Source organism: Carassius gibelio, chromosome B5 (assembly GCF_023724105.1).
Source record: "Carassius gibelio isolate Cgi1373 ecotype wild population from Czech Republic chromosome B5, carGib1.2-hapl.c, whole genome shotgun sequence".
Lineage (NCBI taxonomy): Eukaryota > Metazoa > Chordata > Actinopteri > Cypriniformes > Cyprinidae > Carassius > Carassius gibelio.
This window is the reverse complement of record NC_068400.1, coordinates 25,442,418-25,463,575: the sequence shown is the minus strand read 5'-3', so window position 1 is coordinate 25,463,575 and position 21,158 is coordinate 25,442,418. Positions and strand designations below refer to the sequence as shown.

General features: G+C 37.1%; 3 protein-coding genes across 6 annotated transcripts in view; 2 read left to right on the top strand and 1 right to left on the bottom strand.

The window, feature by feature from the left end:
- The window catches only part of rasgrf2b (Ras protein-specific guanine nucleotide-releasing factor 2b), a 67,637-nt gene extending 64,497 nt beyond the window's left edge, over positions 1-3,140 (top strand). For both annotated transcript variants that reach the window (XM_052556995.1, XM_052556994.1), the window contains one exon: positions 754-3,140. In XM_052556995.1, the coding sequence (XP_052412955.1) occupies positions 754-846 (93 nt within the window). In that variant the 3' untranslated portion in view covers positions 847-3,140. The remainder of the gene's footprint in view (positions 1-753) is intronic.
- Positions 3,141-3,823: 683 nt separating this feature from the next.
- On the top strand, positions 3,824-9,323 carry ckmt2b (creatine kinase, mitochondrial 2b (sarcomeric)). 2 transcript variants are annotated; one of them, XM_052555485.1, is made up of 10 exons: positions 3,824-3,962; positions 5,485-5,660; positions 5,746-5,944; positions 6,105-6,200; positions 6,324-6,545; positions 7,826-7,911; positions 8,169-8,292; positions 8,384-8,518; positions 8,723-8,848; positions 9,101-9,323. In XM_052555485.1, the coding sequence occupies exons 2-10, from the start codon at positions 5,515-5,517 to the stop codon at positions 9,215-9,217; spliced, it is 1,251 nt and encodes a 416-aa protein (XP_052411445.1). In that variant the 5' UTR covers positions 3,824-3,962; positions 5,485-5,514; the 3' UTR covers positions 9,218-9,323. The 2 variants fall into 2 exon arrangements, with proteins under 2 accessions (XP_052411445.1, XP_052411446.1); XM_052555486.1 differs by lacking the exon at positions 7,826-7,911 and adding an exon at positions 7,429-7,514.
- A 3,932-nt stretch (positions 9,324-13,255) lies between these two features.
- otpb (orthopedia homeobox b) lies at positions 13,256-16,660 on the bottom strand. 2 transcript variants are annotated; one of them, XM_052557380.1, is made up of 3 exons: positions 16,523-16,574; positions 15,781-16,178; positions 13,256-14,545 (listed from the first exon to the last, which is right to left on the bottom strand). In XM_052557380.1, exons 1-3 carry the CDS (start codon positions 16,557-16,559, stop codon positions 14,036-14,038), a joined length of 945 nt encoding a protein of 314 aa, XP_052413340.1. In that variant the 5' UTR covers positions 16,560-16,574; the 3' UTR covers positions 13,256-14,035. The 2 variants fall into 2 exon arrangements, with proteins under 2 accessions (XP_052413340.1, XP_052413339.1); XM_052557379.1 differs by having other exon boundaries at positions 13,259-14,545; positions 16,484-16,660.
- Between the last annotated feature and the right edge of the window lie 4,498 nt (positions 16,661-21,158).

Below are 21,158 nucleotides of genomic sequence, written 5' to 3'. Positions count from 1 at the left end.
TGTACTGCTCATAATATTTGACTGTGTAAAAGTGTAATTTTTTTATGAATTAATGTTTTATTTTATGTTTTGTAGATGAAATGTATTGCAATCAGTGCTTGTTAAATAATATATATATATATATATATATTATGTTATATATAGATAATTACTTTGAGCTACACTATAGCCATGTTTTTCATGTTTTTATTATTATTACTTCTATTATTAATTCTTATAATTGTATTTGTTTAAATATGCAAGAAATTAATACTTTTATACAGCAAGAAAGCATGAAATTGCATTTACAAAAGAAACTGTAAAGATTTATATTTCAAATAAATGCGGATCTTATGAACTGTATATTCATCAAAGAATCCTGAAAAAGTGTAACGGTTTCCACAAAAATATTCAGTAGCACAACTTATTGAATAATACAAATTTTTCTTGACTACCAATCTGCATATTAGAATGATTTTTGAAGGATGATGTGAAACTGGAGTAATGATGCTGAAAATTCAGCATTGTCATAACAGGAATAAACTACATTTTATAATATACTTAAATAGAAAATTGTTAAATTGTAATTGTTTAAAAAAAAATTATAATTAGTAATCATAAGATATCATATGAAACAATATGAACATACAGTACTATAGATGAATCATGACACCCTGTACTTTCTATTGTTTTTATAAACTGCTTTAAACATTTATTGTGCAACCTAATTCCACTCTAATTTGTAATCATGTAATCTACTATTTTCGTGTCCAGGTCACACAGTATCTTCTGGATAAGACCTTGATTATGGATGAAGACACTCTGTATGACTTGTCTCTCAAGATTGAACCCAGGCTTCCTGCATGAACTGCAACCTCAGTACCTGGCAGCTTCCATCTAGATGTGCTTCTTACTCTTGGGGTGTTTTGAAGGCATGAAGCATGCCTACTGTTTGAGAAAGAGGGACGAATTTCCATTTGAAAGTGTGAAGAAGTAGAGGGTTCAGGTTTGGAGAAGAGTATTAAACAGTGCTCATCACCACAATGTCCCCTGAAGGGGGTGACTTTTATCATGGAAGGAATGAAGGATGAAAACTGGCCACTGTCAGAGTTCAGGGGTGATGAGTGAGTTTTCAGGGTCGAGCAGATGGATTCAGTCTAAATTGTGAAGAGAGTGGTTGAAGATATGTAGCATGTACAGAAGTAGAGCTGTTAGCAAGATCTTATGTAGTGTATTGTGGCCCCCCGGGCCTGTGGCCCTTGGCACATCCCCTCATTGGTAATGGTAGTGACTTTGTGCATGAACTAGACTATGGATTTGCTGTGTGCTTTGCCTCAACTTTACACTCCATGTGCTGTCCCATCTGCCAACAGCTGGCTGCATTGAACCAAAATGCCACATGAAAATTTTAAAAGATATATCAGACTTCTAAGTAATGGGAATGTATAGTAGCTTTCTAAAATACTAACCAGCTGTAGATGATATTGATATTTCATATTGATATTTCATAATAGCCCCTGAAGCTATGTGAGCTCTATAAAAATCAGTTGCTTATCGTGCCTTCTCATATTCACAGACACTAGTAAATGAAAACCAATGTCTCAGCAATGCTTAAAAGTTTGGCTAATATTGGCCTGTGTAGCAAAGTGATGACAGAATGGAGATATTCAAACTATTTAAACTAATAAATACAAGTATACTGTAAATTTAGCATTTTTCTCAAATTCAGCATAAGGCCTGTTCATACCAAGGGCAATAAAGTTAAAGTTTTAAAAATCATTCTAAATCAAGAGCAGAGTCCATGCCACAAGGACCAATATTGTTGGTATCCACTTTTTGCAGTTTACAAATGATCAGAGCTTGAGCATATTAAGAGGCAGACAACAGAACTGCTATTTTAATACAATAAACACCGTTAACATTGTGCTTTGGTGTGGACGCATAGTTATCTTTATAGTGATTCGTTTTTGGTGTGAACAGGCCTTAATTTTAAAATCTCTTACTTTAATAGCCTCAGCTTGCAGATATGATCAATTTACAGAAGGTTGCATCATCCATGCATTACAAAGTACACGTTGACATAGCCTACTTGTGCAACGCAAACCTTTTCTGGTCTGATTTTACAGTAAATTGGGGCTTTGCCGCCCCCTATTGGAGGAAAAGTTTACAATCGTTGAATGATTCTTAACAAATCAGACTCACAAGTTCTTCAATAATCATTGTTTTCCTGCTTTTTAATGTAATGACCCCACTGGTCAACTATCCAGAAAAGCGGGTCTCTCCATAATTTGCATGAAAAATTCAGTGATCGCATGTTTGGAAATTGCATTGCAAGACATGTTTTGTGGTCATGTGTGTCATTCAGCTGCTGTGTAGCCTTTTTTAAACTCTCTAGAAACCTCAAGTAAAACAGATATATACATATATTTATCTTCTCATCTTAATGCACTTCTTTATCTAAATACTTTGATCATAATAGCTGGAGATTTCATATGCATAGACTGGCAGGGAACTGTCATATTGGCCATAAATATATATCTACCACTGTGCTGTGTGAAGACAATGTTGTTTTTGTCTGATCTTTCCTTTGTTCAGAGTGGGATGGATTTCTGTTCTTTATGTGCGAGCGTGTGGATGCTAGGAGAGCTTGTAGGTGTAAATGTGATCTCAGAGGGGTTTGGGTTGGAAAGGTGCGAGTTACACTCTCAGCAATGTAGCGTTGTTATTTTTAAACAAGTGTGAATCAGTACTATTTATTTCCTGGTGTATTTATTTGACCCATTTTGTATATAGTGTGTCAATATGGGTGTATGACATGATGTGATTTTTGTCCAAATCCATTGCCATGTAATATTTTAATTTCTGCAAGCATTGTTACATTTTGCTAAATGTGTTTAAAAAAATGTAGCATATATGATTAATTTACAATCCTTTGTCCTTTTTCTCTCTCTATTTTTATGGGTTTAGTGTGCACACAGAATTGTTGCTTTGGTATGTTGCATGTCTTTGCATGTTCAGGTTTGATTCCTTCTGTGAAATCTGCTTTTTGTACAAACTCTTTTTCCTTCCTCTTTATTTGATCACTGTTTCTCTTGGAGAATGTATGGCTTCTGTACTTAACTTCCATGCTTTCATTACAAATAAACATATCAAACAAACAATGGAAACTATAATAAATTATTAATCAAACTATAGAATAGATACCAAATCAGATAGATATATCCATGATAGGCCTTTCTTGTTCCACCACCTCCAAAAGGTGCTATTGAATGACATCTGGTGACTGAGACTGTCCTCTGAGTATAGTGAACTCACTGTCACGTTTATGTTTCTCAGAACTGAAAGGGTGAGGTGTAAGAGCACAGCTTCAGTGCTCTAATATAGATCGGTTTCTTCAGAAGGGTGTGGAATGTGAACAAATGATTTGAAAACTAAAGTGTTATGAGTGTCCAGGCACTAATGTCAAGGTCTCTCTTTCTGCTCATAATCCTACAGAGGAAGGGAGGGATGAGCACCAGATAATCAAATACCAGTTTAACTTTATCCCTCACAGACTGTCCCACTAAACAAGTGAGCTTCATATATCATCTGTAGCCACATCTGACAAATACAACATTTAAAAGGGTATTTTCTCTGGAAATGGAGACATCTAATTAACATTGTTAAGCTTTTTTTGTAATACTTAGTAAATCTAAACATGGACCGTAAAATAATAGCCACTTGATGGACTATGGTGGGTGAAAGGTAAACATATGCATGTATAATATCATAGTCACCAGCTGTGTACAGTATCACTGGCACGTATCTGGAGGTTTCCACTGGTTCGGGAGAGCTCAAGGACACAGAGACGTGGTGTCACGCTGACAGATGGAATAGGATTGGCTGGAGAGATGAGCTCTTATTTTAAGCACAGGCCCAGTGTGGTCTCACTCTGCAGGGAACAGTCTGCTGTACTGAAGCCTGAGACCCCTTCAGTCCTACAGGTGAGTACAATAAAGCATTCGCTTGAACCGTCATTTGTATAGCTTTAATTATTGACAGAAATGTAAAGAAACCAGGGAAGCTAGATTTTGCCCGTTGCAACAGTGCTAAGTATGCTGTATTTTATGACAGTCTGGTTCAGTGTGTGAACTCTTTGATACTAATCTGTTAACTAATCTGAAATGAAACACAAGTTCATCTCTTTATCCAAAATGACTGTTTATAATTAAAATCACGTAAAATAATGTGTTTTCCATTTGTAGTATACCATTTTTCCTATGTTGATATAATGCACACCATTGCATTCTCATAATGCTCTAGAAGTTTGACCATCGCACAGCCATCCTGTCTTATTGTAAGCCCCTCTACATGGTCACCGGTCATGTGATTATTGTAAAATATACTGTTTGGACACTAATGGACAATTATAGTGTATTTAGATATTTGAAACAACAGTTGAAGTGTTGTGCTTTTAACTAAAGTTTTGTGTAAGATTTATCAACAATGTTTGGGTAAAGTTTTAGAGTGGAACATACATGTGACTGCGTGGTACTGAGGCATGTGAAATATAAGCTGGCATATATTACTCGGGCATCAAGTTCAAAGCCTATGTATATTTGGATACTCCTCAGTGGAAAAAGTCGACGTATGTCAGGACACAGAAGTTGCTTGCAATGTCAAACTACTGTATCGACAAGTAGAGCGCTTTCGATTAACATTGGTTCATTCAGTCATATTGTCATAATTTAAAAGTCATAATTTATTTTCAGACCAGAAATGAAAGTATTTTGTAATGTTTACTCATCATGTTTATCCGTTCACTGAAAGTCCACACATCTAAGATTTGTATGCATCAAACTTGGTAAACTAATATGAAACGATGAGTTTAATCGAAGACTTCTGAAGAGACACAATCGCTTTATATGAAAAACAGATTCAATTTAGGCTTTTATTCACATGAGCAAAGCTCTAGAAAACAGGCCGAGCTTTCCTTATTTCATGAGATGTGTGAAAATCTTGGTTTGCATGGACTTTCTGTGGACAGACAAGAATGATTAAAGGATATTAAAAAAATCTTCATTTGCTTTTCAAAGATGAATGAGTCTTTTGGAATGGTTTATAGTTTGGAACGGCATGAGTGACAGAAATTTAATTTCTGGGTAAATTATAGACTAGCTTAAAAAATGTGTACTGGCCTTCTAAGACATGAATAAGTAAAGTATATCAATTGTTGAGTAAACCAAACAAATAAAAAATATAAAGGTAAAATAAATTGTATTAATGTAATTGAAATGAATTCACAAAAAAGTCTTCGCTATCGAGTTCTAATCCTGTCTCGATGACCTTCTGTCTCCCACTTTGCTTCCTGTCACTTCTACATTGTGGTACACTAATAAAACAAAATAAATAAATCAAATAAATTTTCAAAAATAAATCTTAAAAAAAAGGAGTATTCAGTCACATAAAAAAAATTACCCGACAAAACAATTTTGACACAACTTTTTGCTGTCCTCTGCTCTACAGTTAAAGTTGTTGAGTGGCTGAGTGGTGAGGATGGCAAGCATGTTCACTCGAGTGCTGTCTGGACGCAACACGGCTGTGATCATGGCCAGCCTGGGTGCGGGTTCCCTGGTGTCTAGCTATATCATGACCGAATCAGGAGTCTCTGCGGGGGAGAAAAAGAAGCTGTACCCACCAAGGTGAGTAGGAAAGTTGACTTCACTTAGTTTCCCGTTATCCTGAGGACTTAGTGTTCAGTTAACCTTGGTTTTTAATCTTTCCAAGTGCTGATTACCCAGACCTGCGCAAACACAACAACTGCATGGCTTCTGTCTTGACTCCTGCTATTTATGGCCAGCTGAGGGACAAGCTGACCCCCAATAACTGGAGTCTTGACCAGTGCATTCAGACTGGAGTGGACAACCCTGGTCATCCCTTCATCAAGACTGTGGGCATGGTGGCTGGTGATGAGGAGAGCTATGAGGTACAAAACTGGGCCAAATTACATTAAAATGGCTTTAGAGGATATTAAAATCATCAATAACACAATCATGAGACATAATTCTCCTTTTAAGGCTGCCTTCACATGCATAAATACAGTACATGCAGATGAATTTATCTTTGACTATGGCTGTGATCCTCAGGTTTTTGCTGAAATCTTTAACCCAGTCATTAAGGACAGGCACAATGGCTATGACCCTACAACCATGAAGCACCCAACAGACCTGGACAGCTCAAAGGTAAAGGTTCCTCTGTTGTCTTTGGTTCTGAAACTCACTCCATCAAGGGCTCATGCAAGGTGAGACCTGCCTCAGTTTAGTTACACTGAAAACTGAATGATCCTAGCGATGGCCTCTGAACAGATCACCTCTGGGATGTTTGATGAGAACTATGTGCTGTCATCACGTGTGCGCACGGGCCGCAGTATTCGTGGGCTCAGTCTGCCTCCTGCCTGCACTCGGGCTGAACGCCGTGAGGTGGAGCGTGTGGTGGTGCAGGGTCTTTCTGGTCTGAAGGATGATCTGGCCGGCAAATACTACAGCCTGACAGAGATGACTGAGCAAGAGCAGCAGCAGCTGATTGATGTAAGCACACACCAGAAACACATTTCAGCATAGGCTCACTATAGGCAAATGACTATGGAAGCAGACACAGCTACAGCACGTCAGTTGCATTTATCAAGTTTTTCCACCTCCACCCCAGATATAAAATCATACTAATTAAAATTTTTATCTTATTTAATGATTTTTCTATATTATATATCTTATCTGGAGATCACCTGCAGTACCTCCACACACCTTGAGAGGGCCCTGTTTAAAATACTCACATTCACAGTGAAAGACAAAGAGTGAACATTAGCGTTGTGTGTGGTAACAGAACCTTGTACTTTCCATATCATACTGCCATCACCAGACTCAAAGTTTGAGTTTGAATAGTTTACTCAAGTGTGGTTATAAGCACATTGAGACACAATGAGACTGAGGTCAGAGTTTACTTTAAAAGAAACTTACTTCAGAAATGTACAACTTTTTTTTTCTTTGATATTACTGATCTATTTTAAGATATTGAATAAAATGTGAAGATATTCTGAGCTTGTGTTTAACCACAGACTTTATTTCAGGCTTTTAAACCGATTCAAAAAACCATTGACTTTAGAATAATGGAACTGGTAGTGCTAAAATGCTAAAATGCTACATGCATTTCCAGGGTTTGGCTTACAAAACGTCATGAACGTCATCCTCGTAGCACTCTATTCTGTCTGTATATAAACATAGTAATACTGTTCAACAGAAACAATTATGAAGCTGGTCATCCAGCATAAACTTCATATTTGCTGGTTAAGGCACTTTTAGGGACACTAGCCCAGTATCCATAACATGACACATGCTCGTCTTTCCATCAGGGTCGCTGCATATTGTAATTCTCTAACAAACCTCACTGCTCTTGTTTTATGATGGCCTACCAAAGGAGCATTTTCTTTTCGATAAGCCAGTGTCTCCTCTCCTCATCGCATCTGGTATGGCTAGAGATTGGCCAGATGCTCGTGGGATTTGGTAAGACTGAAGAACTACTGACCTGTTGGTAGAACTAGCACTACATTCCTATAGCACATCCTTTACTAGTCACCCATAAACTGGCTCAGATTTTCTTACTTAAATGTTTGTTTGAAAATCCTTTTTTTGGCAGCTGTATTCCAGTTACACAGAGGCATTTTATACATAATAATGACAGCCTGAATGACTTGTAACACAGATACTCGACAACTAAGATGGTCTACTAGATAGAAAGTTATCAGGAGATATTTTACCACAATGAACCAGTCCAGACTTCCCTTTCTTTTTCTTTTCTTGACTGAAAATTCCAGGACCACTTCTTGTTTGACAAGCCGGTATCACCCTTGCTGACTTGTGCAGGAATGGCGCGGGATTGGCCCGATGCCAGAGGCATCTGGTATGGTGCATGAGGCTTGCATCACCAGAGGGCGCTTATAAAGAGCATGTGCTTGTGTGTGTTACATAATCGGGAGTCTTAATGGGTGTCTTTTTTTACCGAGTGATTCATTGTTACAATATTAACCCTAGAACAATTAGAATACTGTACGTAGAATCAAAAAATAGTTGACATTCATGGATCCTGCTGTAAAAATTAGGGCGGAATAAAACCAGTTTTAGCAGAATTCCCTGAATGCATTTTGTCCTCATGTCTAGGCACAACAATGAAAAAACATTTTTGATCTGGATCAATGAGGAGGATCACACCCGTGTCATTTCCATGGAAAAGGGTGGGAACATGAAGAGGGTGTTTGAAAGGTTCTGCAGAGGCCTGAAAGAGGTATCACTGTCAAAGCATTCAGCCCCAAAAATGAATATTGTGTGTGAATTTAATTGAAATGAGGTCAGTTTATGATGTTTGTTTCTCACAGGTCGAGAAGTTGATTCAGGAGAGAGGCTGGGAGTTTATGTGGAATGAACGCTTGGGCTATATCCTGACCTGCCCCTCTAACCTAGGCACCGGACTGAGAGCTGGAGTCCATGTCCGTCTGCCCCTCCTGAGCAAGGTGCTACAATCTCACACAGTCCAGTTTATTCTCATGGATTAAATTCCCATCAAAATCATGGATTAATCAAGGTCATGGATTCAATCCCTATCAAAAAAATGATCAAATGAAATGCATACATTCTGAGAATTTATGTTAAATAATCAACTAAAAGCCACCTTCTTCTAAGACAATGTCCTCTACTTCATATACTCTTCTGAACAGGACTTGCGCTTTAATAAAATTCTGGATAATCTCAGGCTACAGAAACGTGGCACAGGAGGCGTGGATACTGCAGCTGTGGGTGACACTTTTGACATTTCCAACCTTGACCGTCTAGGCAAATCTGAGGTAAACAGCTCATCTTTGATAAGTGTCTTAACCCGTGCAAATGCATGCGATTGAATAGAAATAGCAAATTCTGCAAATAGAAAGTAGACATACTCCGAAAGATTATGTGAGATTATTTTTTTTTTTTTTCAAATGTTAGTAGTGTAGATTAATTCAAATAAAAGCACTTTTTCAATATTTTTGTAAAAAATCTATATCAAAGACATACGTCGCCAGTTATTAAATCCAATTTTATTTGACATTGGCTTTCAGGTTGAGCTCGTTCAGTGTGTGATTGATGGTGTCAACTACCTGATCGACTGTGAAAAGAAACTTGAGAAGGGCCAGGATATCGCCATCCCTCCACCAGTAACCCAGTTCAAGAAATAACTACATCCTTGTGAAAGGACCGGAGAGCTAGGCAGCTGAGAGATCTGTAACCTGTTATTCATGGCGTCTGCAGGGAACTCAACTGAATAAATGATTCATACTTTAATCCTGTCCTGTGGAATCTTTAGAATTAAGGCTGGAACACAAACTTTTACCACAGTTTTTGCCCTGGTTTTGGAGGCGTGTACACAACACTCAGAAAAACACAAAAGCTGTAACTGGGACCATATGAAGTATCTTTAAATATGTATCTTTAAAGTACCCACTGGATACTTTAAAGACAAATTTTTGTACCTAAAGTATATATCAGTACCTTTCGAAAGGGTACCACTGCAGAGACAGCTTTTGTACCTTTTTTTCTGAAAGTCAAATCTTTTTGACAAACGTCAGATCTAGTCTGCAGATATTTGGCAGTAAGAGTATAGTTTAGTCTATTTCATTTTTTTTTAACAGGGGCCTTGTGTAACACAGTTGTTGTGACACAGCCTAGGAGCTCATCTGAGTCCTCTGGCCAGGATGATATTATTTAAAATTACAACACTACATCACAATCAAAAAGACAGACAGAAAGAAGATTTTAGAACACATATTGCTTTCATCTGTTATGTATTTCCTGTGTTCGAGAAACTTGAAAGTCTGACAGCGAGATTTAGTCATTTAGTGTATGATAATCAGTTTTACTCTGTTATATTCTTTGTCTTCATGGACAATAATAAGACAAATTATCATTTTACTTTGTGGAATAGATTTGATAATTACTGTTCAACTATTAAGTCCAACTTTCATGGCTTGACATCATTTAACCATAAAGAGAAGATTTTTTATTTATCTCAACACAAATAAGACTACAGGACTAGATGATTCAGGTGTGTTTAATCCACACACAGTAGGCTAACAAAAACACTGTATTTTGAGTGAATGAGAGAAATGTGTCCTTGAAATCTTCATGCTGTATATAATGTTATCATTTAAATTGTTTATATTTCATTTAACGGAGGTATTTTTATTACTTAATAACCTTTTTAAAAATGGCCTGCACACTGCTCTCGAATAACTGCTCGATTTGGATTTATTCCCATCACGCACAGAAAACATTCTCTCTAGTTCACCAGCAGATGGCAGTATGTTAACATCTGATGAACACATGCAGAAGGCAAACACCATAAAATCTGTTTTCCATAATAACATTTACTGTTGTAATAATTATAACCCAAATTTGGCGTATTAGATAATTGATCACGGTGGTAATAACAGTTTAAGGGTCTTATTTACTCTTAAAATAAATAGCCTATACAACAAAATCTTTTTTTAAGTTGTATTTTATAGTTTTTAAAAATTACAAATTTGAACTTTTTACACATATATAGTTTAAAAAATAAGCATAACAGACAAACATAAATGACTGAAAATTATTGAACACACCTATAAATACATGAATATTAATGTATGTTCACCTATGTAAATTGCTCAAAACAAACATTCATTCTATAGAATGGGATGAATGATTTAGATTTTCTGTTGCTTAGTTCTGTCTTAATTCAGGCTGTTTTGGGATTAAGGCATGTAGCCTGTCCCGGTCTGAGATGGGGAGAATCCTCCTGCTGGTCACGGATGTGTGCTCTGGGTGGATAAAGATGGCATCCCGCTGATGTCTGTGACCTTCATGGTGGCTTACTCCTCTGCCAGCCACTGATTTCTGATTTAGTGCTGCTCTTGTCAGGAGCCGCGAGGTGCTTTCCATGCACTGACAGAGCAACTCAAGGGCAAGTGTGGACAGGTTGGGTGAATAAACCAAGCAAGGAAAAGCAAGGAATGGATTTTGTGCATTAGAAGTGCATTGTGTATCTCTCTGTCTTTTTTTGTTTTGATTTTGATGAGCATAATCAGATACATGGGCAAAATGGAGCATGGTATTGTGAAATAGATACACATGCAGCCTTCATTTCAATAATAACTCAAATCTCATCTGTGTGAACATATCACTGATTCATTGCACTCGCTCTCTCATATCCATGGGACCAAAAATGAAGAATAAGAAGAATGTCTTCAGTGGCCCTAAGGGCTGACTATTAACTGAAAGTAGATTTTTCAACAAACACTTTTGACAAAATCTCATTCATTCCATGTAAAGAATCCCCTAATTGTCATTTTATTCTGTTTTAATCATGAGACACTTATGCGTTTTGCTTAAAGTGATGAAATACACCAGTGAAGAGAGCATGCATTCACAGGGGGACCAGAGAGGCAGAGGGTCTCTCAAAGCAGATGTTAAAACTGATGATGATGGATGTCTACAATGAGACTGTTGAATGATCACGGGAGGCTTGTGTAGTTTCTGCATTTTCCATTGTTTCATGAAATTTTATATGCAAATTTACAGGGGCAATTAGTTTGACATCCGTGCGGGGCAGCACTCTGAGGGTGGCAATTTCAGATTTAGCTTTTTACCATGTGTTTTATATCCTATGTTTTTCAAATATGAATGCAAAAAGAGTGGAATAGTTGTATCTGCTGCTACAGGCATTACAGTTATTATTTGATATTTGTTTGCATTTGTCCAGGTCTGTCTGGGTCTTCTGTCAATTGCTACAGAGTGACAGTAGATGGTTCTTCTCACAGCTGTGGGAATCTTTGCTAAATGGGACACAGTCTGGCCATTGTATCAGAGAAAAGATCAGGCAGATGTTTGTGGGCTGTTCCACCTCCCCAGTGGTAACGGTTACAAACCACACAAGAGATCAGGAGGAAAAAACATGCCACACTAATTGGTTACAATTTTGCTTTAGATATTTGTCTGCAAGGTGCTACAAGCAGATAAGCATACATCCCAGACTTATTGCAACTGAAATTTATGAATGCAGAAGTAATATGCAGTATCATACACTATCTCTGTAAAATGTGTTGTAAGATATTTATAAATATGTTGGTGTTTTACTGCTATAGAAAAAGCAAAAGATCTTGAGTAACGTGTCTTACATTTCCCAAATTCTTCAAGGAGCCTTCAAGAAATGTTATGCTTCTGTTGTATCTGTCCAACTGATGATCCAGGGTAGAAGAACACTATTTACATTTTTCCAAGAGCTGTAAATTCTTGTTCCACCTAAAAATAAAATAAAACGCCATGATTTGCTCATCTTAATGTCATTGCATTTTCCTCTCCTCAGGGGGAGAAATATATATATATATATATGTGTGTGTGTGTGTGTGTGTGTATGAAGCCTTTTAGTCAAGTTTTTGTTTGAATTCTTTTGTTTTATCTTGGCCATAAAGCTAAAATTAAGTATTGCATCAATCTAAATCATTATGTTTGTTTAAAACATTTTGCACACAATTTTCAGTCTTGAGAGGATATACGGTATCAGAATGCATCACTGGAAAAACTTATGTTGTGTTGACTATCCAAATTACCACGATTATCTCCTTGATCATGAAAAGAATAAAATAAGAATTAAAAAAACCTATAAAATAAGGCTCAAGGTTTGTGCCAGGCCATTTTTATTTATATGTATGATAATTTAGCCATTGTACGTAATGTGACGGGATAAATATTTATTCCCATTGACAACATGACAATGTTAACCAATTCTGTAGAGGTGTGGTAAAATATGGACAAATGATTCATGCACTTGAGCATTGTTGAGTGTCCCTATTGAGCAAAGCTGTCCTTCCAGAATGTTGCTTTGGAAAACAAACAAACAAACAACAAAACACAGTCTGCTAAAATATAAGATCACTTCAGACAAACATGTATTTTAATTCCAAATTATCGGTCCATAATCTTTAAATATGTGGACAATTTTTCATTTTGATATATATATATATATATATATATATATATATATATATATATATATATATATATATATATATATATATATATATATATATATATATATTTTTTTTTTTTTTTTTTTTTTTTTTTTTTCTTGCTCATTCATCTTTAAGACTGCATATGGGCTTGGCAATTAATTTCACTCTTGAATTATCCCAAATATGTACTTGCTGCCTTAAAAAAAAACATCTGGACTTACAGATCACATATCATACTGAAATTCTTAAAATGATTTTATTCACCCACTTACATAAACTTTCCCAATTCTGCTGAATTTGGTAAGATAAACATTTACAAAAAACATATTCCATTAATAAGCACAGACGATAAGTTAAAACATATCACAAACATACCAGCTGATAACAATATTTATTTTTCTTATCTACACAAACACTCAAGTTCATTTTGCTTTATGTAAACAACTTCCTGTTGATCCTGGTTGAAATTTGACATGCATCTGAATCTGATTATTTGGAAATTGGCTCTTACTCCACCGTGTTCAGTTCTGTACCTGAAAAATCACTCCAACATGTAGTACGTGCTGTAAAACAATCTGTACATGCACACATGTGGTCCTTAATAACGTGTCCTTGTACATTGACATTAATCCAAAACAATATCACCGATCAGCGAAATAAATATGCTTGCAGTTGTTTCTTCATAGATGAATGAAGAGTCATATAAATACTCATAAATAAATAAATAAGTCGCCGTTATTAAAATCAATAGCTATGAAAACCAAATTAACATGACCGAATCCAACACATAAATAAATTACATACATTTCAAGCATTAAAACTATTACTAGATTCTACATCTGCTGTTATATAAGCATTGTCTGGGGCTTGTTTGGATCCCATCGTCCAGTAAGGCTGCCAATTTGTAATTTCAAAGTTATAACCTCATCATATCCTGAGTGCTCCGTGAATGTTTTTCAGGAATACTTGGGGTTCGCCGTGACAGAAAAGACGTCTTGGACGCTCAAATTAGGTGAAACTCATGGAAACGGTGTGCTCAAGTGCTTTACGGCGCAGCGAAGCGATACTAGTCCCTCTCCACATATCACTGTCCGGCGAGCTGCACAGCTGAGGGGAGCCGCTCACATTCGTTGGACCCGAGAGCGAAGCGGGCACCATCCCTGGAAATGTGGGTTGATACAGATGCGACTGAAGGCCGGAACCATTTGACGATAAGCTGCTGGAAAGGCCCATGGAGTTTGGTGGGGGGCCGGCTCCGAGACTGCACTGGGACAGGGACTGCGCCATCGCCTGCTGTCGGCCCAGCCCAGGCGGTATCTGCAGCTGGGAGACTCCAGGCATCCCGGCCGTGGCCCAGCGCGTGTCGTTGGCATGAAAAGAGCAGAGACTGTCGCCCATCGCAGCCGCGGACGGAAACTGAGGCAGACCGTGTGTTGGCAGCAAAGTGCCCGGCGCGCGGAAAACGTTGGTTGTCTTCTTGCGCTTCTTCCATTTTGCGCGTCGATTCTGGAACCACACCTGAAAGGATAAACAAAAACACTTAGAAAGCCACGCTTTTCGTTGGTGAGTAGCCTATGAATTATAGTTGTATAGCCTAGGCTACTTTTACAACTTTCTTGCCACAAATATTTTCCTAGGTTATAGGCTTTTAAACTGCATAGGCTAACACATATTTATTTGATTTCAATTCTAAAATGAATAAAAAATAATTGTGTGGAAATAATAACAATTAATAAATAAAAAAACAAACAAAAAAATAACCTATATAGGCTAGATCACTGCACATTGTCTTGAAATAGCCTAAAAGGCGAGCTTGTTTTTTAATACAGAATTGAGTCCCTGTAAATATGTGGGCTTTGAACAATGGTTCTTCATGAATGCTGAATGTTATAAACATCCACCTGCTTGTTTTTTATTGACGCTATGTAAAATTGTAAATAGTATGCTACTATCTTCACGGACAACTAGTCATGATATAACATGTGGAATGTAATTTCAAGACAAGAAGAGAGCAAGCTATTTCAATAATGTTTTGCAGACAGCCGGCGATGAAGTCGTTATAGCTGATGGCACATTCTAGGAGACAAATAGTTTGATGGCCTCCGTAATTCATCATAGAACCATAATCATGAATTCATGATGGAAATGAGTGCACAAGCAGGTCCCAAAATGGATATTATCCCTTCTTATTGATGGAGTATTTTTAACATTTAGCGCTTGGCTCACACGAGTTACTGTTTATGAAACCTTAGCCTACTATTATATTTGTTTTATTATTTCCAATTTGTTTATTTTTATATTACTGTTAAAGACACAATTCGTATTCAGCCTCTAGAACACGTTTTATAAAGTATTGTCTAATATTGCATATATTCTGTCGACGTTGATGACTTGTTTCTTTGACGAAATTTCGTTTGAGGACGTGTATTTCACTTTTTTAAATGTAATTTTTAATGTTGTATTTTTGCACTGACGACACTTCATTTTTGATCATATTTATTTATTTATTTTTGGTGATATTTAGGCTACCTTTATTTTTATGCTTGACATTTTTTTGGGGAGAGCTTATTATTATTATTCAAGGCAAACATGCAATGTATACAATAAATTGTCGCAGATCTTTAGAGAAATGTCATTCATTTCATCATATCATTTTTGTTCCATTTGCTTTCCCTTTATATTTTTAAACTGTTAAACGCCATCTGGAAAGCTTCGTTACAATGTCAAAGATAAGCAGGTCCACTAGGTCTCACCTGAACCCGTGACTCCGTTAAACCAACCCGTAATGCAAGTTCCTCTCTCATGAAGATGTCAGGGTAGTGTGTTTTAGCAAAGCTCCTTTCCAGCTCGTTCAGCTGCGCTGGAGTAAAGCGGGTCCTGTGGCGTTTCTGTTTCTGTTGGTTTTGCTGGCCGCCCGACTGATTATTAGAGTTTTGCTGTTGCTGCTTTTCTTGGTCTTTGGTGTTGACCTGCTGCATTCCATTAGGATTGGATCCCCCATTACTTATGTCTTCCCCAGGGAGCAGAGTGGTCCCTTCCACAGTCTCTGTAGCCGAGGTAAGATCGCCGGGGTGTCCAGAGTCAGTCCCCGCTAGTCTGCACTTCAAAGCCTCTCTGTGTCCGAGAAGCTCGGCTGCAGCATCCTTCATCCCTGAGGACGCACGAGTCAGACATTATAGCATTCTATCCGAATGGCATGAACATGTATATATCAACATTAAAGACAGAAAGAACGAAATATATATATATAGTTTAATGATATACTTATTGACATATTTGTTGCACAAACTTATTTAAAACATTGTTCAGTTTCGCAATCCATCAGAGTAAGCTGATGGATGAAAATGTGTAATTAATTTACCTGATAATTAACAGACATTGCAAGTAAAATGAGAGCAGATTGAGATATCAATTTTGCAATCACATTAGTTTGAAGATAAAAATACTCTAGCTTACAGTGGAGCTGAAGACCGGAGTTTGGTGGCGATAACTCACCGAGGCGAGTATCCAAAAGGTCGGCATGAGAGAGCATTGCGCACTGCTGGAGTCACAACTGCTTCCCAAACTACTCTACAACTTTTAACCCTTTTAAAAAGCGCATAGGGCTCAAATCAAGGAAAGTCGTCAGTGCGTTTAAAAAGGCGGTTCCATGTATTACGCTGTTCTTTAGAGAGATTGGGAGGCGCTTAATAGTTGGATGAGCCCGTGAGCATCCACGAATGGGAGCCAATCAGAATTGAGGGTTGAAAATGTCAGACAACCAACCACTAAAATCCACAAACCGGCTTCATCTGCAGTTGCTCTCGTTCATTTCAAACCTGATTTATTGCGTCGCCCCCTTATTAGCTATACATTTTAAATTACTTCATAATCATGGCAAATAACCAGTGAATAATAAATCTTTATGTAGCCTACTGGTAAAAAGAGGCTTCACAAAAGGTGGAAAAGTCTAGGCTTTTATAGCCTACTACTTGACCGACTTGGGATGCAATATTATTCCATCTAAACACATGGAATAGGGGGCACTTTTTCTAAACTCACTATTTGGTTGTAGCCCTATACTTTCGAGGCCTTTTGCGAATCGAATGCAGAACGCGGGTCATATTTGTTTTCTTGTGAAGGAAGTGAACACAGGGTTGCTATGAGTGCTGTGAGCTGCTTGTTTTATTACCTTCATGTGAGTTACAGCTTTATTTGAGTGGAATCCATCTATCAAAAACGATGAATTCTTTGAGGCAGCTAACAACACATCCAAGGTACATTTCCAACTAGTCATTTTCAAGACCATTAAGCATTTGAAGTAATTAGCGCCAAATCTATGAGCTTTCATCTCAGTTATTACAGTGAAATCTAAATAATGCGTGGTAATTTAACTGTGTTTAGATATATTGCAAGAAGGCGTTGTAAATCATGTTTGAAGAATTCTAATTTATTTCGGTGAAGGCTTGAGGTGAAACAGGCTACTGATGCGTACTGATGCCTCAGTTGTATCGATGTTTCATCAGCGCTGACGCAAGTAATTTGATTTATTTCATTCAAACTCGCTGACATACATTGCCTAATTTAATCCATTCAGCGAAAGCACATTCGCCAGGCTGTCAAGTTTTCAGCCTGTTTTTGTATAATCAGTCAGTGCTCCCTTCGTTTTCTGGCATGAATGTGCACGGCCAAGCTGCTGGACTACTGAGAGTAGCTAATTAAGAAACACAAAGGATATGGGAATCTCGAATATCACCAAAAACCCTACAAATGCTGTCATATTTCTTCATACTTTACAACAGCTACTCTGAGGTCGTCGCGTAGTAGCTACTTTCCTATAATATAGCTGAATATCAAAGAAAGGGATGGGTCTAAACATCCGTTCAGATCAGTGCAATATTTTAGACAATAAATAATCTAGGCTTATTTATATTTTTATATAAAAAAATAACTTAATATAATGACAACAGTAGATGTGTCTGTTTATTATTATTATTATTATTATTATTATTATTATTATTATTATTATTAATTATTAACCCATAATTACTGGCGCACGGATTCTTTTCTGGCCTTGCAAGTTGGTGATAGTCAATTATATTGAAATTATAGCTAGCCTTCTGCTATAAGTGTTTTGTTATTTGAAAGGTTGACATTTACAATGTACTTTAATTAGAGAAAGAATAATGTCAGTATTTATTATTGTTGTTGTTATTATTATTATTATTATTATTATTATTATTATTATTATTATTATTGGCTGTAAATGTTGCAGCAGTGTTCATCTAAACATGATTTTGAATGTGCTTTAAAATACTTCTGGTGTTATTTTTTTATTTTCACAGGACAATTTCTGTTGATATTTACCGATTCCATCCATGAGGAATTCTTATTTATTTTGTGTAAATGACATCGCGGTTTGACAAGTTGGATAATAGGTCCAAAGGGCTCACCATATACCTTGAAATAAATGAATTGGAAAGCAAGACAACGGCTGCTCCGTTCAAGCAGACGCGACCCCCGTCGCATCTCATACTGTGATTAGACTCGGTGCCCTCCACGTGGACCTGATTTCAACGTGAGTTTTCTGGGGAGAATACAATTAAGGCCCTAAATAAAATAATCAGCATTGGACGGCGATTACCGTAATGAAATGGAGCTTTGGTGTGTCACGGAGTGGCTGGCCTCCATTACGGTCCGTAATGAGACTTTTGGGGGTAAGCACGACAAACATCTAAACATGAAAATCTGTTTACTTCGATGTCCTCGTTTGCACTAAAACTTTGTTCTCGAAGTCTAAATGCAAGGTTTAGTCCTGATTTACAGATGCATAATTCAGTCCTGTGCCTTATGCAAGAAGATTAGTCAAGTTTACTCTGACACAAAACCTGTGGAACAGCAATATAGCCTACCAATAGTAATTTTTCAAATTACATTAAAAAAAAAATCATTTTTTTTTCATTTGTTTTGTTTGAAATAATCAGTGAAGTGTACTCCATGTCAAACTATTAAAGGAATAGAGTGTGGTAACTAATATTTAAGACAATACATATACTGACATTATTCATTCAAGAAAGGCCTTAAGTGGCTTGCGAGAAGGGAGGACTTGGGTCAGTGGTCACTCTGAGTTTTTCCAAATTGGGAACATGTGCTAGTAATTATTAAATTCCAGCATAATCACACTGCTAATGCAATTTAATGCATCAGCAAATTAATACTGAAAATAATTAGTTTCACTGACCTTGTACATTGCAAGACGAGAGTGAAACAGTAATGCTTAAATGCTCCAAACCACTCCCCTTCCATAGAAAACTCGATGCGACTCGAGTCTTATCATTTTCATAAAGAAAAAAACGGTGATGATCATGTCATTGACAAAATTGTAGAAAAGTGAAAGTGAATCCGTGAGGACTCTCAAATGCTTGATTGCATTATGTGGAAGTGAAAACATTTCGGCTGTATTGCATTTTTTTATTATTATTGTCGTTTATTGTCTTCGCCTACTGTTAGTTATTTTACATTTACATGAGGCTTTACCCATGTTAATTTAAATTGCAGTAAAACTGCTCGTTTTGTAAGTATGCCAGAAGAACCGTGTTGCGCCTGAAAGTAAAAAAAGGAAAGAAAGAAAAGAAAAGAACACTCGTACTCTCTATGATAAATCATAAAGTCTACAATTTGTCTGCTATACTGATGATACAAATGCAGCAATTTGCAACCCAGCTGCAAGCCCATTATCTATACAGACCGAGGCGGATCAGCTCTTTTCTGCTCATTCCACTAATCTCCTGTCTCCACTCCATTTATTTGCCACTTCTCTGCTGCTTGTCCACAAAATACAACTCTAGCGGCTCCGAGATTAATTGATCGTCAATTTAGCTCTAATTCGGACCAAGTCAGGTGGTAAATGGTCTACTTTTACTTGATTGTAACTGAAATGTGTGCAGGTTACGTTGATATATTTGGGTTATTTATCAATTATGCACGAACGAGATACATTCATTGAATAAACTGCTGGCTGATTTTTCTAATAGAGTTTGTAGATATCACTTTTAATAATAAATGCGCACTAATAGTCTCTTTCCGGATTTGCTTGCTAAACGTGTCGGAATGACAGCACAAAAATAATTTTTCATGAAATCAGCAGGGCGCGTGCATGGGCAAGCTGCCATTAGTCTGGTGCATTATGGGGCAGATCTTCAGTAATGTGTGTTCTTTGCTCAGAAAGCCTGACATACTTTGTCAGATTTTGTGTCAGATACACAAATAATTTCAGTTGTCATTGTTAGCATATACAAAGCTGAACTCACCAAATGAATATCTCATCTATGCTGCTTTACTGCAGCTGTGAGAAATGCATATCATCCACTTTGAATGAAGAGTTGCCCCAGTGGAGGCATTTTATTCTTTAATTAGGCACTTATATGTGAAACATAACAGATGGATTTGTCCCTACTTAAGTCAAATATTTTTTTTTTTTTTTTTGTCGGCACAAAAGTCATATGATAAAATATGTCTTCTGTTATCGGCTAGATGTTTATCTAGATGCGCCATTCCCTTTCTAAACATAACGAAAACTAATAATTCACTTCCACTGAGTCAGCGATGTTATGAATAGCTGTAGAAACTTAATTATTGAAAACTGTAGCCTACATAATCTTTAAAAAAAAAAAGGCCCGTGGCATATCTTGCACCAACCTGTAGCAAAGCTACATATGGGGCCTATTTTCAATTTTTGTGCAATCAAAATCAAATCGATGTCACAAATGCGCACATCACGGAGAACTAACAGACCCACTCGAATCCTCGAAATGCGCTTAACAATAGGCTACTTTCATTTCGCCATACCACCTTCTCACCCCATTTGTTCTTCATAAGAACGCTGTCTTTTATACAGCCCTTCGTATTTATAGCCACTAAATGGCACTTATTCTTCATCATTAAAATGCACAGGAGAAAAATGACTAAGAAGCAGCGGAGATCGTAAATCGCTTGTTTTGGAAGCTGGTGACTTCGCATGAAGTAACAGACACTTCTCCAGGTAGGCTATGTTTACCACTTTACTACGTAGCCTAGGTGCGCAAAGAAGAATGTCGTATCTATTGATAGCATTTTAATTGCTACCTTATAATCCCCCTGTGTCCTCCTTTTT

Excerpts from the sequence above, each read along its gene's own strand:
- ckmt2b (XM_052555485.1), top strand. The coding sequence starts at position 5,515 with ATGGCAAGCATGTTCACTCGAGTGCTGTCTGGACGCAACACGGCTGTG. Across the intron at positions 6,546-7,825 it reads AGCAGCAGCAGCTGATTGAT|GACCACTTCTTGTTTGACAA; the intron begins GTAAGCACACAC and ends TGAAAATTCCAG. Across the intron at positions 7,912-8,168 it reads CCCGATGCCAGAGGCATCTG|GCACAACAATGAAAAAACAT; the intron begins GTATGGTGCATG and ends CCTCATGTCTAG.
- otpb (XM_052557379.1), bottom strand. The coding sequence starts at position 16,559 with ATGCTCTCTCATGCCGACCTTTTGGATACTCGCCTCGGTGAGTTATCG. Across the intron at positions 16,179-16,483 it reads CTCCGGTCTTCAGCTCCACT|GGATGAAGGATGCTGCAGCC; the intron begins GTAAGCTAGAGT and ends GTGCGTCCTCAG. Across the intron at positions 14,546-15,780 it reads TAACGGAGTCACGGGTTCAG|GTGTGGTTCCAGAATCGACG; the intron begins GTGAGACCTAGT and ends TTATCCTTTCAG.